General features: G+C 32.7%; 1 protein-coding gene across 2 annotated transcripts; it reads right to left on the reverse strand.

Annotated features, from left to right (window-relative positions):
- Nucleotides 1-5,507: 5,507 nt before the first annotated feature.
- Nucleotides 5,508-17,633, reverse strand: LOC119635915 (sodium-dependent nutrient amino acid transporter 1). 2 transcript variants are annotated; one of them, XM_038030949.1, is made up of 10 exons: nucleotides 17,491-17,633; nucleotides 9,899-10,023; nucleotides 8,848-9,127; nucleotides 8,542-8,779; nucleotides 8,352-8,467; nucleotides 8,129-8,283; nucleotides 7,936-8,039; nucleotides 7,409-7,875; nucleotides 5,833-6,104; nucleotides 5,508-5,764 (listed from the first exon to the last, which is right to left on the reverse strand). In XM_038030949.1, exons 2-10 carry the CDS (start codon nucleotides 9,989-9,991, stop codon nucleotides 5,612-5,614), a joined length of 1,878 nt encoding a protein of 625 aa, XP_037886877.1. In that variant the 5' UTR covers nucleotides 9,992-10,023; nucleotides 17,491-17,633; the 3' UTR covers nucleotides 5,508-5,611. The 2 variants fall into 2 exon arrangements, with proteins under 2 accessions (XP_037886877.1, XP_037886878.1); XM_038030950.1 differs by lacking the exon at nucleotides 17,491-17,633 and adding an exon at nucleotides 10,640-10,798.
- Between the last annotated feature and the right edge of the window lie 6,005 nt (nucleotides 17,634-23,638).

The raw sequence follows: 23,638 nt of genomic DNA on the forward strand, positions 1-23,638 counted from the left end.
GGGACAGAATGGACAGCCAGAATGATTAGGATATTTTCAAAACTGGACCACATCTTGTGAAGATTATTGCACGGGCTTTGTATTTTACCAGATTTCTCAACGTCCACAAGGGAAAGCTGCATAAACTTAAGTTCGCTTAAGACAGTAATTTGCGATGATTGAACCATTTCCAAGTACATTCGCCACAGATTTGCATAAATAGAAAGCAATTTTAACTAAAAACTTCCCTTGCCAGGCTTCAATTTTTTCATCAATTGGGTAGAATTTTGAATCATTTCCCGCGAAACGCTAATGCTGATGCGATGCATTTCGCTTTAAGCATTCACTCGCGATAAAATCCAATTTTCAATTGAAGCCGATTTATTAGCTACAAAGAGCATAATAATACATAACCTCAACTGTTTCACGGACAATCAACGTACAATCAACTTTCTCCACGGACTTGTATACGGGAAACCATGCCAATGTCAAATGGAAGTTCCTGTCATCTTAATAAAGGCTTCTGCAATCGTTCGGGTTTTCTAAAAAAAAAAAAAAAAAAAAAAAAAACCCTATTTGCATCTTCTTCTTTTTCATTTATTTTTAAGTTGAAATTTTTTGAAATTTACTTTGTATTCGAAATTTTATTATATCTTTAATTAAAATCGCGTTAATCATGTGATATGAATATGAAAACTGTTTAATTAAGTAGTCAATAATATGAAAAAAATTTTTAAATCTTATGCCATCAAATTGAACATAAATTAGTAAGTGATAGAAAGTAGATAAATTTAAAAAAATTTTAGACTCAAAAACGACGCAATCATATCGTTAATTAATTCCTATGTTATAATAACTTTTAGATCGTTAGAGTAGTAATGAAAAATTTACTTAATTATATCAAAATACGTAAATATTTACATAAATAATAATGAATTCTATTGGACCATAATTATTAAAATGAATAAATTCATAAATTAAGAGATAAGTACTTTCGAAAAAAAAAACCCAAAAAAGATGTGATATACGGTTTAGGCCAAATTTCTTAATTTCTCTTAATTAGGCTCGGTATGTTCGATTTCAAAATGGAACGAAGATCCACATCGGTTGGTTATATTTTCAATATTCTGAAAAGCGTTAAATATTCTATCCTAAGAAGTGATGGGAATAGAGATTAAGAGGAACTAAAACTAAAAGAAAATTAAGCCTTAACAAAAAATCAATTAAAATTTTTTTCTTGATATTTTTAAGAAAAAAAAAAAAAAAAAAAAGCAATAATAACTAAATATTAAAATTAAAAAAATATAATTTTAATAGAATAAAAATAATAAAGTAGAAGGAAAAGTATTAAGTAATAGAAAATTTCCGACTTTGCGTGTAATTCTGTAGCAAAATCAAGCCAGATGTCGTTTTTCTCTTTGTTTTCTTATACCCACCACTGTAAGATGGGCGCATATTCATACTCCATATATATGTAACACCCATAAGGAAGCTTCAGAGATCCTATCAAGAATATATATTCTTGATCAGCGTCAAATTCTGGGTTGACTTAGGCATGTCTGTCCGTCTGTATGGTGTATATTGTTGGCACTCTCCTGGACGCAAAAATGAAAATATCGGCTTTAAATGTAGTGGAAACAAGCTGGTATTGAAAACGTGAAAAATTGTTTGGAGCAGAAGCTCGCTGTGGAGCGTAAACTAAACGCAAGTCGGTGTTTTTTACCAAAAATTTTTGAATTTTTGCTCGTTACTCGGAAATTATTAAAGTTAGAAGACTGAAATTTTCCACGTTTACTTTACGAGACATTTTACTCTCTGGAACCAATCGGCCGCGTTCATACAAAGTTACGAGTTTATAATAAGGCAAACACGACGGAATGTTTAAAACTATTTCGTACACTTCTCCAATGAAAATATATTAACTGCCTAAAAATGGGTTCATTCTAAAATGAATATGATAAACACCGCGACCTGGTGGATGAATTTCTTTTTTAGTAATACCAGCGATATGGGTATCAAATACAAAAAGTTGGAGATAAGAATGCGAAAAGCATAGTGGTGGGTATGCGAGATTCGGTCTATGCCGAATATAACTTTCTTACTTGTTTTTTTTTTTTGTAGTAAGAAAAGACTAATAACCATCCATATCTGGACATTAATTAATGTTCGCGAATCTTTATGAGACATCGAACATAACCTCAATATTATTTTTTAGAATTAGAATTCTCTAAGTAAAGCTCGGTCGGTATTCTAGGTAAGCTTAATTTTCGCTAATAATTATTAAATTTTTGCTACGGAATTATACATGGGTCCAATGCATTCATCACAATGCTAACCGTTAGGATTAAAGGATTCAAAATTTTCTTAACCAGCATATTTTAAATATTTGACTGGCAAGGATCTCTTAGGATGACATGAACATATTTACATCCGCGCGCATTCACACATAGGAAAAATGTGGATTCATATGTCATAGCGACGGATTGTCATCTGCAATTCCGATGACTTAATAGTGTTAAGTCCACGTTGCCATCAGATTCCAACAGACGAATAGCATTTGTTCGGTGCATATCCTCGCTCGATCGTAGAATTAGTAAAATATCGCTTGAAAGCAATGAATAGAAAGCGTAAAAAATATTAAAAACTTTGAAGCTCTATTTCGCTTTGCAAGTTTTCTATTCGTTTTAGATCAAATTTTTGGCTCGGGTTACTTTAGTCTTGAATTAAATCCGATTAAAATGAGAAGAGACTATTTAAGATCAGTTACAATGCGGTTGCTTCCTTAAACCATATAATAAATATTTTTATTGAAAATAAAAGTCGAAAAGCTTTAACTTTTAAAATCGAGGTTATCGGCACGCATTCGTTGCTTTTATTTCGATGCAATGCAAACGATTTATGCTTACGTAACCGGCATGCCCTTCACATTCGTAAAAAGGATAAATTTCTTTAGGGATTAAATCAGATGGAAATGGTCTGCGGTACTACAAGTAGTCTATAATTAAAAATTCTCAGAATAGAAAAGAGTGTGGCGCATAGTTGTTAAAAGATAGGAGTTCGAAAGTGAAATTTTCAAAAATTTCAACTTAAGAGCTGAACAAGTTCAATTAACAGCATTTACCTTACACCACTTACAGTACAAAGGCATATTAAATTTGTGCGGACATATGTAACATCCAGAAGGAGTTAAGATAGACTCGCTCAAGATAATTTTCTCACTCGATCTAAGCTTGTCTGTCCCTCTATCTGTCTGACGTTTATCCATGTATTTTTCTGATCAACTTACAGATCGCAATTTTAGAGACATTTTGATAAAATTTGACATGCTAACGGAATTTAGCCTAAGGACGAACACTGTTGAATATAATCCGGATAGGTTCACTTTTTCAAATACTCCCCAAATAAAGCCTTATTGCAATTTCCAACATTGCTCGACGAAAATCGCTCGGTAATAGTAGTACGACATTTTAAATTGTTACAAAAAAATTTTATTTAACTGGGCAACTTTGTGCATCGGGCTGTCTTACAGCCGTTCCAACGAAAACTTAATCTGCATACAGGGGAAAAGTATATAATTTTTTATATTTTATGGCAAAATTGTGTTCATAATAGTAAATTAACATTGAAATCTACCTTTCCGAATTTGGACTACATAGGCCTATTTTTAAGAGCCCAATGGAAATTATTAAGAATAGTAAAATGGTATAGGGAGAGAAAATTCCAGGAAATACAGTGAAATGTTGGCTAAATTTGGACAACTTCATGCGATGTTTTGGGCCAATAGTCGGACTTTCATCATAAGTATGCCTTTGCAGAAAAATAATGCGTATTATTATTAAAACCAGGCGAAATGATGTAGGGTATACAATGGCCGACCTTACCCAACTATAATGTTCTTACTTGTTCTATGATTATGAAAGTGGTGCTCAATAACCTGAGAGATAATTGAGATAACTATAAAGAGAAATATTTAATGACATAAGATTCGACGTAAATAGGTTTTTAATATCAAGAGAAAATGACGCAAAAAAGTGCTCAAGCGCTTTGACAAACACTTGATTGTCATTCTCTTGAAAGAATATGCCTTCTGATCTGAATGTTAGCGTACACTTTGCCTTTCAAATCTATCACAAATAATCAAATAACATTAAACATTAATAATAAAAAATAAAAATCTTTTAATATTAAGGTAAACCACTAAAAACTTTTCTCAAACACGATACACGTTATTAATAACTTTTCATTATGAAAATAATATTAAGATTTTTTCGAAAATTTTTAATCATTGATTTTTTTTTTTCTTTTTATATATATTTATATATTAAAAATGCTTTCTGAAAAATCTTTTTTTATTTTTGAAAGTGACCTAAGTCTATTTTGACTATTATTAATATTTATTAAATTGCGAAAGTTTTCAAATAATATCGAGCAAATAAAGAGAAAATGTATTTATGAGAGAGCTAGAGAGAGAGAGAGAGAGAGAGAAAGCGAAAGAGAAAGAGAAAGAGAAGAAATAATATATTGAAACTAAGCAGACTTTGGACACTTTCAAAATGAACGATACAACTGATAATAATAAAACTTGTGCACACCTTACCTGATATTCTAATTAAACTTATTTAATAGCTTGCTATACGATTAATTAATTATTAATGAGAACAAAAGAAAATTAACCAAAAAGTGCTGTGATAACCAATAGAGAACTACAACACACAAACATTTTAATACAAAAAATAAATTTTTATTTTTTTTTTCATTTTCTTTCGTTTCAATTACTTATTTATTTTTTTTTTTTAAACCAAAGTTATACAATTTTTTTATTAAAAAAGAAGAAACAACTAAATAAAAACTCATATACGCCAAGAATGTGCTGCAATTTGCTTAAATTAATTTTATAATATATAACAACGAATTCTTCCAATAAATAAATAATAAAAAGAAAAGAAAAGAAACATGAAAAGCATGTCTTCTGCACAAAAAAAAAAAAAAAAAAAAATATTAATAATAATAAATACATTGCGTGGCTAAAAAGCAGCAAATCATGCGGTGCACATGTCTAAGAAATCTGTACTATATGCATGTAAGTCATTCAGTTCTTTAAATGATAAAGACAAGATAAACTTTTTAAGATATAAAAGCGCTAAACGATTATATAGACCAGAACTGACTTTGACTCTCAAAATATGGATAGCTTCGCTTAAGCAAAACTTTATCTGCTTCTCTAACTTTTTCTACTACTGAATGACTTACACATATGTTAGAAAATAATTTATATATTATAAAATTTTTTATACTTCAAATTGAAGCATACATATATATATATACATACAAACAAACATCTAAACATGATTAACTTAATTAAACACTTACCAATGGCAAAAGAACAACAACAAGAAATACAACAAATTAAAATTTAATATAATTTTTATTCCAAAAATTTTTAAAACTAAAGCTTAAGATACTATGTAGCATATCGAATAATAGTAAATTAAATGCATTGAGAAATAAATCAAATTTAGTATAAATGAAAAAAACAAAGCGAACCATCTCTTATTAATGCAATATATATAAGAAAACAACAACGGTGAGTATAGCTTGGCTTCCTTCGAGCTTCTCGACGATATCGATCATTTTAACCGAAAATATTATCGTAAATACGACTACGCCAGCTTAACGTTAAACTATCATTGTAATCGAAACTTTTACGCTGCAAGTTGTATTCATCTAATAGCTTGGCTTCTAAAGGACCCCAATTATCGGTGGGCTTTAGCGCTAAATGCAATTTCTACGTAAGAAATTATTTTTTAAAAAAATTTTTTTTCTTAATTTTCTTTTTAAATTTCTTTCTTTTACTTGTTTAAAAGTTTTCCCGGATTGTTGGGAAATGGTGTATAAAGCCCAAAATGGCAATTGGCCCACACCTACAGCCCAGATCAGCCAGGCAAAGTTATAGACTGCATCTGGATATTTTACGCCTTTATAGTCCAGCGGTTGATAATTGATTAAACTGTAAATTAATACTAAAAACATCAGACCCGGCGTTATAATGGCCCAACAAACACGCCAATATAAACCGGTTTTTAAGCCCAACATAAATTCAATGTCTTGACATAGACGCTTAACGCCTGCAAAAATAAAACGAAAAAAAAAAAAAAATAAATTACAATAAAATCAAATCATATGAAAAATGAAATTAAATAAGAGAAGAAAAGAAAATAAGTCGACACTGATCGAATGCATTGTCTGTTTGTTTTCTTTTACAAGAGAAAATGACCATCAGAGAACCCATACAGTGTAGTTCATATACAATAAATGCGAAATTTCAAGTCAATTCGTGTGTCTGTCTATTTAGTCATTCGCCTTAATAGCTATCGTAAAAGTACGCACCAAAAGTTTGGTTAGAGGAGATGCCAGAGTCACACTACAATTCTTGTCATAAGTTTTGCCTTTTCAGCTTATCATGGAGCTTATGCTAGGAAAAGGAACTTCCAAACGATATAGACATTCCGTGGAGCAGAATGTGCTGCCCAGCCAACTGTGTCATATTATGATTAACAAAGCAAGCCCTTAAATAAGGAATTCATTTAGATCGTGTAGATCTTCTTTTGGCATAACTCGCAATGTTCACGTTGCCATCACTTATCTCATTCTCTCTCGTTTCTTTCCTCGGAGAGTTAAGTTTTGTATGGAAAGTGTACTCTAAAAACCCCTCTCCCTCGCTCCCTCCTCCTTTTCCACTCCCTTTCTCACTCTCTCTTTCTTTTGAAGATAAAGGATGCGCTTAGGAATTCCGTGAGCATATCTTTTATAAGCCATAAGCTTTTGGGATTTATGTCAACGCACCAGCGAGAACGGATAGCGGAGAAGCGAAACATGCAGCGAGAGGGGGTTCGTCTTCGACTGTCAAATATTATTGCGTTATTGAAGAAGTTTTCGTTGCCTTCTAGGCGGCTGAGAGTGCTATATATAAGTGCTATAGAGTGCCGACTATAGCCCTAGCTTTCAGCTTAAAGTAATGACAGAGGTGCACTGAAGTATTTAAACTATGGTTTTGTGCTTCTTTCTGTTACCAGAACGGGAACTTCTTAATTCGAAAAATTGTGGCGGGCAACGTGTAAAGAAGGCACTATATGTGCCACGCATAAATAAGCGTAATCCAGACTAGACAAAGCATAAACATAAGCGATAAAGTTTCATTTTACTAAAAAAGTCGGCGCAAAATTCTACGCATGCATAGCTTACTTAGTCACATTCATATATCTAGCAAAGCTTTCGCTGTGAGGCAAAAGCTCACCTGTATATAAGCAAAGGTAAGCTTTCTGCGTGAAGCGAGATAGATAGACTTTGCGATGAAACAATAACTAAAGAGTCTCAGCTATTTCAGACTAAATAAGTACTGACTGAACTATCAGATCAGTTTTGAACTTACCGTATAACCAGGAAACTGCGACCAACTGAGCTATGGCCAAAAATAAGGCGATAAACGAACAGCCAAAATAATCGATCAGATTTAATATGTATTGACCGCCAGGCGTAGTATAGACCAAGCCGACAATGAAACCCACTACACCCATACCGCTAGCCAATAGCCAATGGGGTAAATATTGAAAACGATCCTTAATTACGGTTATCACACACGATGCCATGCCAATATTGCTGCCTATACCCAATACCAGTAACATTAAAAAGAATAAAACAGCAAAGACCTGCGGTAGATATTTAAATTTGGCAATAGCTTCGGGATAGGAAATGAATGCCAAGCCCGCGCCGCCCTTAACCACATGAGCAATATCGTGTGTATTCGTCTCATACGCTAAGTTGCCCAATATACCGAATATAATGCATCCAGCTAATATTGACGTCATAGAATCGACACTGGTAATGATGATGACATCCCTGATGAAAAAAGAGAAGCATTTAGTTTAGTTAAATAAAATTTCATATTCAGTTAATTACCGATAAACATTTTTGCGAAAATTATTATAAGAAGCATACATTACCAATGTACCGAAGCATATGGCCAAAGAAAAAAACATTTGTGTAATCGCTGCATACCAAACCTAAACAATGCAATGTTTAAAAATCTTCTTCTTCTTCTTCTTCTTCTGTAAAATGATAATAATTTATGATGTATTTAATAATACTTTACATTTGGATTTAATAGTTGATCCCATTGTGGTCGTAAAAAGTAAATAATTCCGTTCAAAGATCCTGGCAAAGTTAAAGCACGACACAGCAATATGCTCATTACAACATAAGGAAATATGGCTAAGAAATAGGAAGCTTTACCGCTACTGCGAATACCTGTCCATATTATGAATGAAAAATAAATCATGAAATCGCCAAAGAGTAATAAGATAATTTTGCCAAACCTTTTATTAAAATAGTGCAGATTATCAACCAAGCGGAGAGCAAACATAAAACTAAATCCCAATTTGGCACACCAATGCCATCATCAATATTATCCTTTTCACGTAAAATTGTTTTACTAACATACAGTAATGAACGAAAATTAAGTTAACATTTATTAAAGGCTGCTGCAAATCATCAATCAATACTAACGTGAAATAAAGTTCTGCCGATGACGTTGGTTTCCCTAGCAAAGTATTATTATTATTATTTAAATGCGTGTGATTGAAAGCCGCAGTTGATATGCATAATGGACCCCATTCTGGTTGACAGTAACTCCAAGGCAATATTTCCGAGAGCGAAGCAATTAAATACTTAATAGTTAGAGCCATCACACAAGCATAGTATGTAGTAGCTAGGGCTGTTGCATATACCTGGCCGTAAGCGATTCCTTAAAATTGATAAGATTGCCGTCATTTATTACAAATGCGATTTTCTTTCATTAGGTTATGTATGTACCCTTCATTAATGGGACCATGTCGAAGGCTTTTATGCAGCCTCTGCTGGCAAACTGCCCAATAATCACTTCCATGTAGTAAACGGGACGACCAATAAGCAGCAAAACAATAATGTAGGGTATAACAAAAGCACCGCCACCGTTTTCCAAAGCAATGAAAGGAAAACGCCAGACATTACCCAAACCGACAGATAAGGCAATGCATGAGAAAAGAAATTCAATTTCTTTACCCCATTTTTCGCGGCTCGTATCACTGGAACTATTAGTGCAGCTTACGGAAAGCTATTGGATAAAAGCAAAAAAACAGTAGTAATACTAGTAGTAGTAATAGTAGTAGTAGTAGTAGTAATAGCGAATAAGATGAACATGTCATGAAAATAAAGCAATAACTCATTTTTATGATTCTTGTTGCATTACTCGTTATCACGTAATTGAAAGGCATATTAAAGATTAGTTGACAGGTAGGTAATGAGTAATAGAGGTAGAGATTAATGTATACGTAGCTGATATGATATAAAAAAAGCAGTAAACCACAACATACACAATCTAATGTCTAACGAAATACTAAATGATATGAAAACATAAATTTAATGAATTTATTCCAACCAATATTATCCTCATTAATAATAATTTTTTTTATTTTGGAAACTCTTCAAAATGCCTCCTTAAGAAGTACTTCGTAATGCGGAAGGAAGGAATTCTTAAAATGAATAGAAATTCTGTAAGCAAGGTATGGAGAGGGGGAGGGGGAGGAAGTTCACAGTTATAAATGAATGTGTCCTTGCCAAAAGCAATGCATATGTGAGATGAGCAAAAAAAACATACAAAAGCAAATCGCAAGTTATGAGTAGCGGTTAACTAGTAATGGAATTTAATAGTACATCGTATACATCGTAGGATAAGTTAACATGAATGTTGATGAAAATTAGTTTCTCACACTATAACCGACAAATTACGCTCATATTGCATACGCTCTATATATATATATATATGTATATATATGTATATATATGTACGTAGATATCCAGGGAAAGTAAAAACAATTTGACATACCGCATCATTATCCTTGATGAAGTTTTTTGCTTCGGGCTTCGCTATTGAAATTTTAATTTGTTGCTGGCTTAACTTATCATATTGCGAATCCATGTTTATACAATAAAATTAAAAAAAAATTAAATCTAAAAACAGAAAAGAGCCCATAATTTTTATACTTATGCCCCTAAGGGATGCAGGTGCACGTCGGTTTAGTTAAAGTGTTTATAAAATTTAGAAAGAAATGAATGCAACCATCCTTGGTCAATGTCCGTCTATACGTCCATAATTTTCTTGGTATTATCATGTTCGGCAACAATTGAAATGAGAAAATAAAACTTGTGTGTGTTTAAGATATCGAAAAAGAAATGAATGCAAACTTTCTTGATCAATGTCTGTCTATACGTCCATGATTTTCTTGGAGTTATCATGTTCGGCAACAATTGAAATGAGAAAATAAAACTTGTTTGTAATATTGAAAACTAAATAAATGCAACCATTCTTGATCTATGTCCGTCTATATGTCCATAAGTTTTTTGGCTTTATCATGTTCGGCCACAATTGAAATGAGAAAATGACATTCGCTCTATATGCCCGTGATTGATTTATGCAGATAAAGTTAGACACCATGGGCCTTGTCGGATAAAGTGAAACAATTTCCAACAGATCTCTTATTTGTATATATTTATTTTTTATTTATTTATGTATTACGTGAAAGATATCCAAAATTCGTTTCAAGTCAAATGCAATTTTCTTATTTACATTTTCTATTATTTGCGCCAATTAAGCACATGTTGTACACAAATAGTTAATTTATTTATTTATATAATATCCAGATAGCTTTACGATAATAAACATTCTAATCTCAATGATTTATAGTGTGAAATATTGCTTGGCAAACGAGAGAAAGTTTAACGGAACTCAAAACTGTTGACAGCAACGCTAAAGGCGGTTCTTTCATTCGCATATTAAATAACTTTAGTTAAATTAAGATTATTTAAACGCCGGTTAAAGGCGTAAACAGTTTTAAGTAAAGTTAAGTTAAGTTAAGTTCTTATGATAATTGCTTTACACATATGGAAATTGATTGACTATTTTTGAGGTTATTTTAAAAAATGTATGTGTGTATAAAAAAGAGCGCGAATTCGAATTAAATCTGAAACATAATTTTTTGTAAAATCAAAATAAGTAAAATTTTAAAATTTTATTTTATTTAAAGTTTTATTTAATGTTTTTCGTACTCTACACCACTTGTGGTGCAAGAGTATGTTAAGTTTGCGTCGATGTATGCAATACCCAAGAGGACTCGGGATGGACCCATCCTTTATTATAGCGATCGTTTTAGCATCACTTTCTTAATCGATCTAATTTTTTCTGTCTGTGTGGTTTTCTTGTGCTCAACCCAAGAAGGCTCGGGATGGACCCATCCTTTACTATAGCGATTGATTTAGCATCTGTTTCTTAACCGATCTAATTTTGTCTGTCTGTCCGTCTGTCGGTCTGGTTTTCTTTTGCTCAACCTACAGTCCGAAGGTGTTGAGATATTTTGATGAAATTTCATACGCTCACACGTTCCGGCCCAAGGATGAACGCTACTGAAAACTATTCGGATCGGGCCGTTTCTTCGACCACTTGCCTCTATATTATACTCTCCCAATTTAATGATTTCAGCTTGCATGAAAAGTGATCGATTTTCTAAGAAACCAAATAGCAAAAAAAAAAAAAAATGGAAATGGAAGACTGAATACACATTCACAACGACATTTGTCGAAAGGATTAATCCTTCAATTACTAGACCATCCATAGAAAAAAGGATTAGCTACTCGTGGCTTGCTTGTAAAAGGATATATATGCGAAATGTTTGCGAAGACAAAGTGTTGTCGCATTAAGAGAGTTGAAGGGTAATATTCAAACGGACAATAAGAAGAACGAGAAGAATCGTTGTCAACGTAAGTTCTTGTAAGTAATTTGTAAATAGATTTCCTAAGGATTTTAAACAATCCTGCAAATCATAATTCAGTGATACGAACTTATTCTGAAAACCAAGTCGCAATACTTTATATGAGTAAATGTAATAAATGAAGCGTTGTAGAGTATTTAATAGTGGCTCGTGTACCGCTATGTGCGTTTTTACTTACTTTAACTATTTTTGGTTTTTTTTTTTGCAAGCTGAATGTACAATACGCACAACAAACTAGTGCAAGTAAGTGCAAGTTTCAAAAACGTATACATACTTCTCAGAGAAACTAATTTAAGTTTAAGATAAGTGCGAGTTGAAATCGCTTTTAATAGAAACTTTTAAAGTGAAAGTAATTCGTATAATTAAACTCCATTCAAACTACGAAATGGATTACAATCTAAGACTGTACAACAGTCTAAAGTCCTAAGTGCAACAAGACACCCAAACTTATTATTATTTATGAAAGTCAAACTTTTGTATTTTTTTTTTTTTTTTTTTTTTGTTTTGTTACTCGCTAACATTAATCAAAAAAAATAATTCAAAAATTTGTTGTTAAATTTAATGAATTTTTTTAGTCTAAGAATTCAATTCATTAGTCTAAAATTAAAATAATAATAATAATAATAATAAATTTAATGAAAAGAAAATTTATTTTTACACAATTACCAGCTCAGTCTGCGGCCATTAACATTTTCATGATGATGAATCATTTCTTACTAAGACATATCTAATGATTTGATTTAATGTTGGTCCAGTCTACTATCCGATTACTGCTATGCATTTTATATATGCGTACCGAGATTATTTTATTATTATTATTATTATTGTTATTGTTATTATTATATGAATATTGTTTTGAAATTTACTGATAAGCGTTTTTTACGCTATTTGTAGTTTCATTTATTTGAAAGCACGCAACTCTCCGAAAGAATGCAAAGTCATAATCATAATCATAATGATAATGACAATTAGTCTTGACACTCAAAAAATTGTGAATGAATTTTAAGTCATATACAAACAATATTACATTTTTAGATTAAACAATGTCAAGTTTAATGTTAATATTAATTAGAAGCGAGCATAATTTTAAATCGTTTCAAAGAAAAACCTAAATAGTGGGAGACGGCTCACCATTAAATACTCTACACGGCTTCGTTTAATACTGTCATTCATATGACGACTTTTCAAAGTGTCTTATTATATGGGCAGCGGTGGAATGATTGATCCAATCCGAATCATTTTCAATTACTTTCGTTTCAATCTTCAGCGCGGAACATCGGTTACTGCAACCTGTAGCTTGAACACAAGAAAACGAGACGGATAGCCGGACAGACCAACAGTAAGCTTATATCGATTCAGGAAAAGATTTTGACTGAGAGGTGAGTATATCTCACGTTCTCTTGGGCGCTGTACACACATATATCCTTGTACCACAAATGATGTTGATGGGCATAAAAAAAAGAAGAACAAGCGACTGAAATAATGTTAAAGTTAAATTAACATTTTTATATAAAGGAATAGCTTTTATATGTATGTCTTGCTGGCTTTTCTCAAGTTACTTTCCCTACTCGTGCATTATATGTGACGCAAATCTTTGTTTTTCAGGGCATAGGATGTACTTTTTCTTTGGCTAAAAAAAAGCCCTAACAACTATTTACACTGTCTTCCCTTCCTAGATGCATAATGCGCTTACGAACTCTCGAAGATATTGTTGTTCTAAGATTATATTTAGGGAAATGTTTTGATTGATTGATTCTAAGGCTAAAAGACCTAAAGCACTAACCTCTAAGGCTTTCGGCTTTATTAAAAACTCTACCGCAATTGAGATTTGAACTCACGATCATTGAATTGCTTATTGAGATCTTTTAGCTAGCCCGACATTTAGGCGGATTTGATTTGAGCGTGTCTGTCCGTCGTGTTTTCTTGTGTCATTTCAAAGAAAATCTCAAGAAGAGCAATTGACAACTTATATAACTAACATAAAATTAATAGCAACAATAAGAAAGTGTATAATCACTGTCTCGCCTTTCTTCGATTCTTATTACGTTTTAGCATACATATGTATATCATAGAACTGCCCTTTAATTAAAAGAGGTTGTCGTTCCAGAAAATATTTTTTTTAAAGAAGTCTTGGATTTGTCTAGCAATCGGTTTGTGATACTACACTTCTTCTTCTTCCTCCTTTTCTCTTCGCTTAGCGATTTATGCGACTTTACCTTACTATCTAAATCTTTTTGATACGTAGTGACAACATTTGACTTTGACTCTACTGCTCTCGGAGGTAGTACCTACATTTCATATATTGTGCGCACTATGTTTGCAGGCATTTTTCCAAGTTTATTTTGCAGACCTTCTCAAACAAAAACGAAAGCATCAAGTTCTGAGTGGTGTTTTTCCCAGCACAGATCCTCCCCGCCGTAACATTGGACCAAGAACAAGAAAGGCCCACTGTTAAATACCCTGCACCATCCTACAGTTATTCATGTAATTGCTTTTTAAAATGGGTCATGGTCGAAACCATTTTCAATGGTATTGCTTCTTAGCCCGAACATGCCAGTGTATCCAGCCTCACCACAATTTCCCAAAAATTGCGGTCTTTAAGCTGAACACAGAAGGGAAACGGACAGATGGAAACACAAGCTTAAATCGATCGAGAAAAGCATTCTGAATCGGCAGGAAAGAAATGGATGTTTCTCAAGGCCTTTTTAGGCGTTGCGTATATCCACTCTTAATATACCTTTGCACCTTTGCAGTAGTGTTAGATATAACAACGGATTTGGCTTGAAATTTATTTTTACGCAAAAAAAACAATTGAAAATCGGCCGTAGATTTGACAAATGCTGATTTACTAAAAAATCCTACTGTGATTACCAGAAAACCATTTTCTGAAGCTATCCTATCCAATTTTCAAGTCTCCAGAAGTGTGTGTGATACATAATATAATAATAATAAGTGATGGGAATAAGTGGTTTCAAGTGTGTAACGGTAATTGCCATAAATGACCAAATGAATTCGCAGATTCAAATAGCTTCATCACCTAACAAACGTAAGGCGAATAAAGGTTTTCTATAACACGTTCAGCTGAGCTTGACTTTAACTTTAATTCCCGACTAAGGTTCACAGCTTTACGGTTCTTCTGTTTCAAGAGTAAAGGAACTATTTTGGGTCACTGCCCATCATCCTACGCCATCACCCTACAGATATCCATGTAACCACTTTTCAAAATAAGTTGTTAAATGGCAAGCGCTGGAAAAAGTGATCCGATTCAAGCCATTTCTAATAGCACGCATTCTTGTGCCAAAACACCTCAATATAACATATTCCATGCAAATATCCCAAGAATGGCGGCTCGTAGATTAAACAAAAAAAGTAACAAACGGACAGAGGGACAGACAAGCTTAAATTGATTCAAAAAGTGATTCTAAATCGATTGACATAAAAAAAGGTGGATTTATGTGAAGTCCGTTTGGGTGTTGCGCGCATCTGCACTGACTTAATACATCGCAAGTAATACGTTAGCTCATCTTAAAAAACAGAAAATTATAGATCGCCTTTTAATGGCATAAATGAGATGTAAAGTCGTTGTTATCGCAAACTCGACTCTCGGTCTTTCCGATTATCCGAACGCTGCCTATATCGATAAGAAATGAACTGAAAGTCCTTAGTCCTTAACAGTAGAAAATATTATGCATTTAATGCATTGGTAAATATTGGCGTTAATCTAATTATCCAAATCGGATAGAAATCGGCTAGAAAGACTTCAGGGGTGCACAATATGATGAGTTCAGTCTATGAAGTAAATGCGTTGCGAATGCATTGGCATGATTATTTTCTCCGGACGCTCTTGGTAAATGGAAATAAATTAACGCAATTAAGTGATATTTTGCAAGTTTGGGAGAAAGTACTTGAATTCTCAAGTAATTGCAATGATAACGGGACAGAAATATATTTAGTTTAGGTGAAATGATGCAATAATAGAAAGAAGTACTAAGAAGTACTAAACATGTATTTGTTTAGAACGGTTTAATTAATATCGATGATCGTGATCCAGTCATTTTTATCCGACCTTTTAACAAAAATGCAAACTCATGAATGAAAAACTTTTTGCTTTTTGAAAATAATGTCCGGTATATGTTGCTTCATTCATAAGCTGCTACACCCACCAAAACTAACCATAGATTTCGGCTTTGCAGTTTCCAATTACGGCTTTTGCCATCTGGTGGGTTTTAAAGAAGAACGAACGTTAGAGAAGCTCATCGTATTCCAGCAAGTAAATATTCCTTAGGAGGTCTGACATGTACTGTTAACCAGTATACGTAAAATTCGTAAAATTGGCATTAAAATGTCTTCTTCTTGTCGCCCATAAATTTTTACTTCTTAATTTTGAATTAAAAGTGAAGAAATGAAATCACTTGTTGGAATAGGAAAGCGAGAAAATTATTTGCGGCTGTGACCGAATCTTTTATACACAGTAAAGAAAGCAAAAAAAAAAAAAGAGTTTTTTTTTTTAATTTGTAGGAGGCATGAGGAAATTTTTATCAAGTGCCTATGGCGGTTTTTGACTACCGGACAGAAAAGGAAGAGAACAGAGGTCTTTGCAAATGACGATGCACTACGGGTGTCTCCTTCGACCCTGATATCTTGGCCAGATTTGAAGCAGATAGCTTCATTGTTCCGACCAGGAGGATATTTAACGCAGGCATTACCCAGACGGATCGAAATAGAATTTGATGATTTTTCTGAAGCTTTCCGCTGGGTGTTGCAGGCATTTGAACAAAATGAATATACGCTTGTGATTTCGGCGATGGGTGTAAAAAAATAAAAATGCGCAGCTTTACAAATTATTTATTGGGGTTTTTGTTATCGGACAAAGCAGTTACAAGTGATTTTTATGAAGAAAAAAAAAGAGTGAATAAATAGAAAATCACCAATTGTTAATAAAAAGTCGAGACGCTTTCATATAAAATTTTATAATTGTTTTTTTTTTTTTTAAATTGTTCCAATTTTTGTTTATTAGAGGCAAGCTAAAAAACTTAAGGCAAATCTCTTGCAAATAGTTCTCTACTAATTGAGGGATTATAGAGTAAATAGAATAATAGAAGAATTAATTGTAACATAATCCTTCATATAGTAGATAATCCCGATAAGCATTTAGACAAAGGTTCAAATCGAAATCTGATAAAGCACGAACGAATAAAGTCCCGCTTGACTTTACAAGAACAAGAAGAATTAATTATCTGTGACATAATCCTTCGTTCACTAGCGTATAGTAGATGATCTCGATAACCACTTAGTTCAGAGTTCAGACCGATATCTTTCAAAATATAAATGCAAAAAATTAATTATAACATAATCCTTCATTCACTAACGTATAGTAGATGATCCCAATAACCGTTCAGAGATCAGACCGATATCTGGTAAACAATGAATGAATGAAGTCTCGCTTGAGTTTACAAAAACAATGAGGAGAAGTTAATTGTAAAATAATCCTTCGTTCACAACTATATAGTGGAAAGCTGTAAAGTGTATTCAATATTTTCAAAGTTGTAAACTTCACTAGAAGATCAGCACAAGTATTTTAAATATATCCGTATTCTTTGATACGTTAAACGTTTGGCTTAAACATCTGCATGAGTGATAGATTATTTTTTACTTGCTACTTGAGATGCTGTTGATTTCATCAACTTTGTTAGTGACTGGATAATTTCGGATTCACTTTTCGATAGCTATTTATATATAATTTTTGAAATTTTCCAAAATTAAATCACTTTTTATAAATTCTTTTTTTTTTTTAATTTTTTTCTTATTTTTTTTTACAATTTTTTATCCTTTTTAACCAAAAAACAATTTTTTTTTTTTTTTTTTTTTTTGCTCAGCACTTTGACAAGTTTATCAGAGTCTCACTTAACATTACCGCTTTCGACAACTTGAGTTCTATAACTGAAAAATATTTTAAATGATAACATTTCACGTAAACTATATATGTCTAGGTCTGTGCCTGCATATATATATATATATATATACAGAATAATAAAAGAAAAAAACATAATGAAAAGAAATTAAGAAATCAAAAGCATTCTATTCATGTATTGGTGTTCCTGTTAACAGTATGGTGATTGCTCAGCATCATCGTCTTCAAATGTGAGACTATCTTTTGGTCTGCCTCCCCGCCTCCTATATAATAAAGCAAATTCGTAGACAGTAGCTCAAATATGTTTATTGTCAATAACGTTGTAACTAAATTGTTATTATTCATATATTATTTATCTCTCATATTATCGCTAGTACGATTAGAACTGGCGGTGTTTTTCCCTATCTCCTTATCTTTTTCTCTCTTTCTAATAATCTATGGGACTTATGTTATCCACATATATTCGGCTATTCTTATCTTTACATCCTCCATCGAAAGATGTGAATATATTAGATTTACTTATTCGTTTGCAAGATTCAGAAATACTGTTATATATATACACATATATATGTTCTTGATCAAGACAAGCTTCTGAACCGATTTAAAGCATTCCCTTTGTTCATCTGTGGTTTTATCTTCTTGTCTTCTATCAATATTGGAATACTTTTGTTCGCCAAAAATTTCGAAGCGGCAATGGGCATGAGAGGGGGGGATTATCGTTTATAATTCTTAACAGATTTTGAAACCTAATGCAAACTTTTATGGGGACGGTCTATATTTTTAAGAAAAAAGCCAGCCTATGAGTGTCCCCGCATTAGGTATAAAAAATCTTTCGCATTCTTTTCCGCACTCACTTAAGACGCAGGGTAGCAAAGAATCACTCTAGAGGGACTAGAACTTTCCTACCAGTTACCCGTTACTTACCTGAATTTTCAGCTGATCGTGTATCGCCACAAGCAGCCACATTGTGTTCAATCTAAAATAAAGTTTTTATCTCTTCTTCCAACCATTATCATGTCTATATAGACAAAACATAATTTATATAAGCAGCATGATAAGCATGAAGTTGCCTTGGCTATCAAGATGTGCTGTAGCGTACGGAGACTTTAATTAAAAATCTATTTTGTAGACTCCAACATGACCGTTCGCGTAAGGTGCAAATTTGTTCTCGCGAGAATCGCGAAGTACCAGGCCATATTGCAAAGTTAGACGACTCTATGAATGAGCAATAATCTTCAGATTTAGTCCACATCTTCACTAATTATTTCGTTATTTAGATGCTTCTTAGATAGTAAAACAATCACATTAACAAAATGCTTGCATTAGTATTAAATAGAAACAATGTAACTTAAGCGATATCAGCAATCACTGCTTGCTCTATTATCATTGAAATAAAAATGCTTTCTCTCATGCTATAAAATAATTTAAAATAATGCTTATGCTAGTGTTATTTATAACTGAAATGAAAATAGTAACATGATAGTAGATAAAGAATTAAGGTGGAGCGATAATACTATGGTACTTTACAACGGGCATCAGAGACGTGTCATCTATCTTTCGTATAAATCTAAAGTCACTTGTGTCAAGTGGCTAAACGAGTATGTCTACCATCGACCGATAATAACTCTCTGGGTTACTGTTACTCTCTACATATCAATAAGTGAAGAAATCAGCAATTATGGGAATTTATTTTTGAAAATGTTTCCACATTTTTGTATAATACATTGAGCGCGTGATATTGAGTTGCGTAGAGACGTGGAATTATTTCAAAAATCAAATCTTAAACTAGTGGAGGTTATCCTGCAAATTATGCGAGTATAATTATACCCTTGCAGCATTTGTGGTATAGGATGCATTAAGCTTGTGCGGACATATGTAACACGTAGAAGACCTTAAGATATTCGCATCTTTTCTAAATCGATTTAAGGCCGTCCGCCCGTCTGATGTCTGTTCATGTAAATTTGTTTTCAAGCTGCAGCTCGCAACTTTTTGGTACACTGACCAAGAATGAACACTATTGAAAATGGTTTGGATCGGTCCACATTTTCGATCACTCCCCATACAACACCCTGTTTTGAAAAGTCGTTATATGGAAAAAAATTCAATTTTCAAAATTACTCGACAAAAGTGGCTAAGTGACACTATTTCGGCCTTCTAAATTGGTGTGAAAACTTTGAACCGGCTGGGGCAATTTTTGAACCCACTCTCGTATAACGAAAACTAAAGTTTATATGGCAAAAAGTTCTTATTTTAATACTTCTTGATGAAAGTGATGTCATAACTTTAAATTAAGATAAAAAAATTAACTGTGGAAAATTGGGACCATCCCGGCCTATTTTTTGGATGCTCTCTTACATACAGATTTTGACGAAAATCGCTTCTTTGTAGAATAGAAAAGTTCACGTTTTAATATGTTATGACGAAACTTTAACATAATAGTACTTTAAGATAAAAGAATTCACTGTAACAAATCGGGAATACTCACGCCTGTTTTTGGATCCTATCCTATGCAAGAATTTTTACGAAAACTTTTGCTTTTTCGAGCAGAAAAGTCCTAAGTTTTTATATATGTTACAATGAAAATTGCTCCACTATGCTGAATTTTAAGGTACGTACCACAATTTTTGAACCTTTTGGCCACCACCATTCTTACATGAAAGTCTAATTCTTAATATATAGTCACATAATGGTAAGTTCGTAAAAAAACATAAAAATAATTTTTGCGTTCTATGGCGAAAATAATAATTGTGTTAGACAATGTGGTGTAGGGTATTTAACAGTCAGCCTAGCCCGAGTATGGTGTTTTCATAGGTTTGTGCTATATCTGAAAAGCCTTTATTTTCACAAGTTTCACGTGTAACCAAAATATTTATAAGCAAAGGTATGTAATGCAAAGGTAACTTTATTAAGATATGTGACGAAGAATTTCGGTAACTTCTACTTGTAAATTTAATATTCCCCTAACTTCACCTAACAGAGTTTTACAAATCCGGTCAATGGATTAGTGCAGATATGAAAAAAAATGACTTATGGTCTTCATTATGTACATATCAATAAGAAAATCTTATGACTAGTTTTGACTTTTTGTTTACTTATAAAATAAAAAGAATGCCTTAGAATGGGAGAGATTTGCAAAAAATTTTCAATCTTAAAAAACAATTTACATAACTAATATTTCCTTTCCATACTAATATATTCTTTTGATTTTATAAGCAAAACGGAATAATCTGGTAATAGTTAATCGGACATGAGTAACTAAAACACTTTGACTTTATCCGCTTTCCAGTTCTTTCAAATCTTTTGCATTCGCAGAATTGCGCTATCGAAAGGCTATAAAGCGTAGTTGTCCAACATTTCGACTTAGCTAGGCTCATTCCAACATCCAGACAAAATCGTCAAGCATCCTACAAAGAACGCATTATCGTTTATTTTAAAGGCGAAGCATAAGAGATACAAGAGCTTACAACATAATATTAGGAGTAATTCAAAGTATTAATCTTAAGACTATATATATTATGGATAGATAGATAGGTTCTTCGCTGTTTTGGATGTAAAGTCATCTAAGCCAAAATAACCGCAAATGTACAAGAGTTGGTTAAGTTTGTGCCAATAATGTATGCGACACATTCAGTAGGACTTGAGACAGATACCACTTTTATTATCTTGATTGCTTGTCTGTCCATCTGACCATTTTATGTTTCTTGGTGTTCAATCTGCTGTTCTTCAATATTCGAGATATTTTTGTGAAACTTGGTACACCGGCCTGTTTTGGCCCACGGACGAAGACTATAAATGGTTTGAATCGCATCTCATTTTTCATCACTTCCAATATACGGCCTTATTTCGCAAAGATATTACATGATGAGCCCCATCCCACTATTGCACATTAATTTGTTTTATAATAAATGCATATTTTTAGAAAAAACTTTTAAGGTAAAATATATTTCGAAGGAATATTTTTGATTAGCGAGATTTTGAAACGTTTTATTCATGTCATGTTGGCTGTTGTTGCAATTTGGAAAAGTTTAAACTGATCGCCTTAAGTCATTGATAGATTGGACCAAAAAAAAAAAAAAAAAAATCAAAAATTTCAATATGTTAAAGGTGATCTAGAATCCAATCATATTGTATTAGGAGGATTATATTCCATATTTTCGAAGGCTTCTGCTTTAATATAAAAAGCATGAACATAGGTATACCGATTAATAACAAGAAGTTCTTTAGTCAGATGGTATCTTCAGAGATATGTCTAAGCAATGCACGGTGTGTTGAATAGAAGCAATTTGATGATTTGGTTTCATGGGCTTGAAAAAATTTTTTGGAGTCGTCTGTTAATCAAGAGGACACTTTGTTATTGGTTACGATCGTTATTGAGGGCTTTCCTTGGTTTCAAAAGGCAAATGTTTACCTTATTTGCCAAAGGGAAGAAAAAATATCCATCACAATCCAATAACTTGGCAAAGTAAGGCCTTTTGTACTCTACATCACTTGTAGTAAGAGTATATTCAGTTTGCATGGATGTACACTTCACTTAATTATGTCAAAACAGAATTTTCTGAACAAACCAAGCAATTGCGATCGTCTCTGTTGTTGATGTCTATTGCCCCTAATTGCGCACAGCTTTTAATTGCCTTTGAATATGGCTTTTGTCAGGTCATTTTTATGATCGGTTTTCACATAAATCCTTATTTTGAAAGTTACTCTTTGAAAAGGAAAAAAAATTCCTTTCTAGTATTTCTTGAGAGAAGAAGGCGAAAAATAATATTTTGATACACTAAGTGAATGCGTTTTTCTCTCAGTGTCCCTCAGTGTCCCATGATAAATTTTGATATATCCACAAATAACGATGAATTCTCGCATGTGATAAAACTTAGTAAAAAATATTGATACAGATAGATAGACTCCCAACTCATATAGCGATATTTATGAGAGGTAAACTCTCTTTTAAGTACTTTTTGCTCACTTCGATGGTATTTGTTACGAGGAAGATAAGTAAAGAATTTTATTAGATGAAGTAGTTTAGGAGGTTTACTAATCCATCTTGATTCACTTTAACTTTTCAAAATTATTTACCTACAAAATTAACTGCAAGTAATTGTTGCTTGTTGATGTTTTTGAGTAAAAACTCAAAATCACTTCGCCCCAAAGCAATTTTTCATTTAAATCGGTTTCATTTTTCATTCGAAAGCATTACTTTTCATATGAAATGCAATTTGCAATTTGATCAAATGTCCTCCAAATTTAGCAAATTTACTCTCCTAGGCAAAGATCTTGTTATACTTCCCCTACTTTTATTATAAAGTATTAAAAAATTATTATTTTCTGCCATTTTACTTTTCAGGGGAACTCCTATAGAGGACGTGGATCGAAAATAAAATTTACATGCAGCAAATTTGCTTGCTAGACTACATTTTGATATTGTGTCTTCAAAAAATTTCCCCTCAATTCCAAGCGTCTATGTCAATTCAATTTGCCAGAGCGCTATACACTCGACTTTTCAATATGAAGGCTTATATGTGTAATTGTCGTAATAATGTTCCTATCCAATCTGCTTTTAAACAAGATTCGTCTTTAGCGCTAGCATCAGCTAGCTAAAATGTCTTGAACGACCTTGGGATGGTTAGGAGAATAAAGGAAGCTTAAATCGGTGCAGAATGTAATTCCATCCTTCTAGGTGTGATATACTTCCTCAAAACTCAATACGCCAGATGTGTTATGTAAGATAACTTCTTTGAAAAATCCGATCGATGAGATTTTGAAGTTTGCCGCTTATGTATATATAGAAATAATGTCCATATCCAGGAAATAAATGATTTGAAAAAGTTGTTACAAGAAATATGTTAAACATTAGACAGAACATATATGGAATTCAAATGCTTCCATTGGCGAT

This window comes from Glossina fuscipes, unplaced genomic scaffold (assembly GCF_014805625.2).
Source record: "Glossina fuscipes isolate IAEA_lab_2018 unplaced genomic scaffold, Yale_Gfus_2 27, whole genome shotgun sequence".
NCBI classification, from domain to species: domain Eukaryota; kingdom Metazoa; phylum Arthropoda; class Insecta; order Diptera; family Glossinidae; genus Glossina; species Glossina fuscipes.

Bases quoted from the DNA above. Each gene is read 5' to 3' on its own strand.
- LOC119635915 (XM_038030949.1), bottom strand. From the start codon at position 9,991: ATGGATTCGCAATATGATAAGTTAAGCCAGCAACAAATTAAAATTTCA. The intron at 9,128-9,898 runs GTATGTCAAATT...TTTATCCAATAG, and splicing joins TCATCAAGGATAATGATGCG to CTTTCCGTAAGCTGCACTAA. The intron at 8,284-8,351 runs GTTTGGCAAAAT...TAATATGGACAG, and splicing joins CTGCACTATTTTAATAAAAG to GTATTCGCAGTAGCGGTAAA.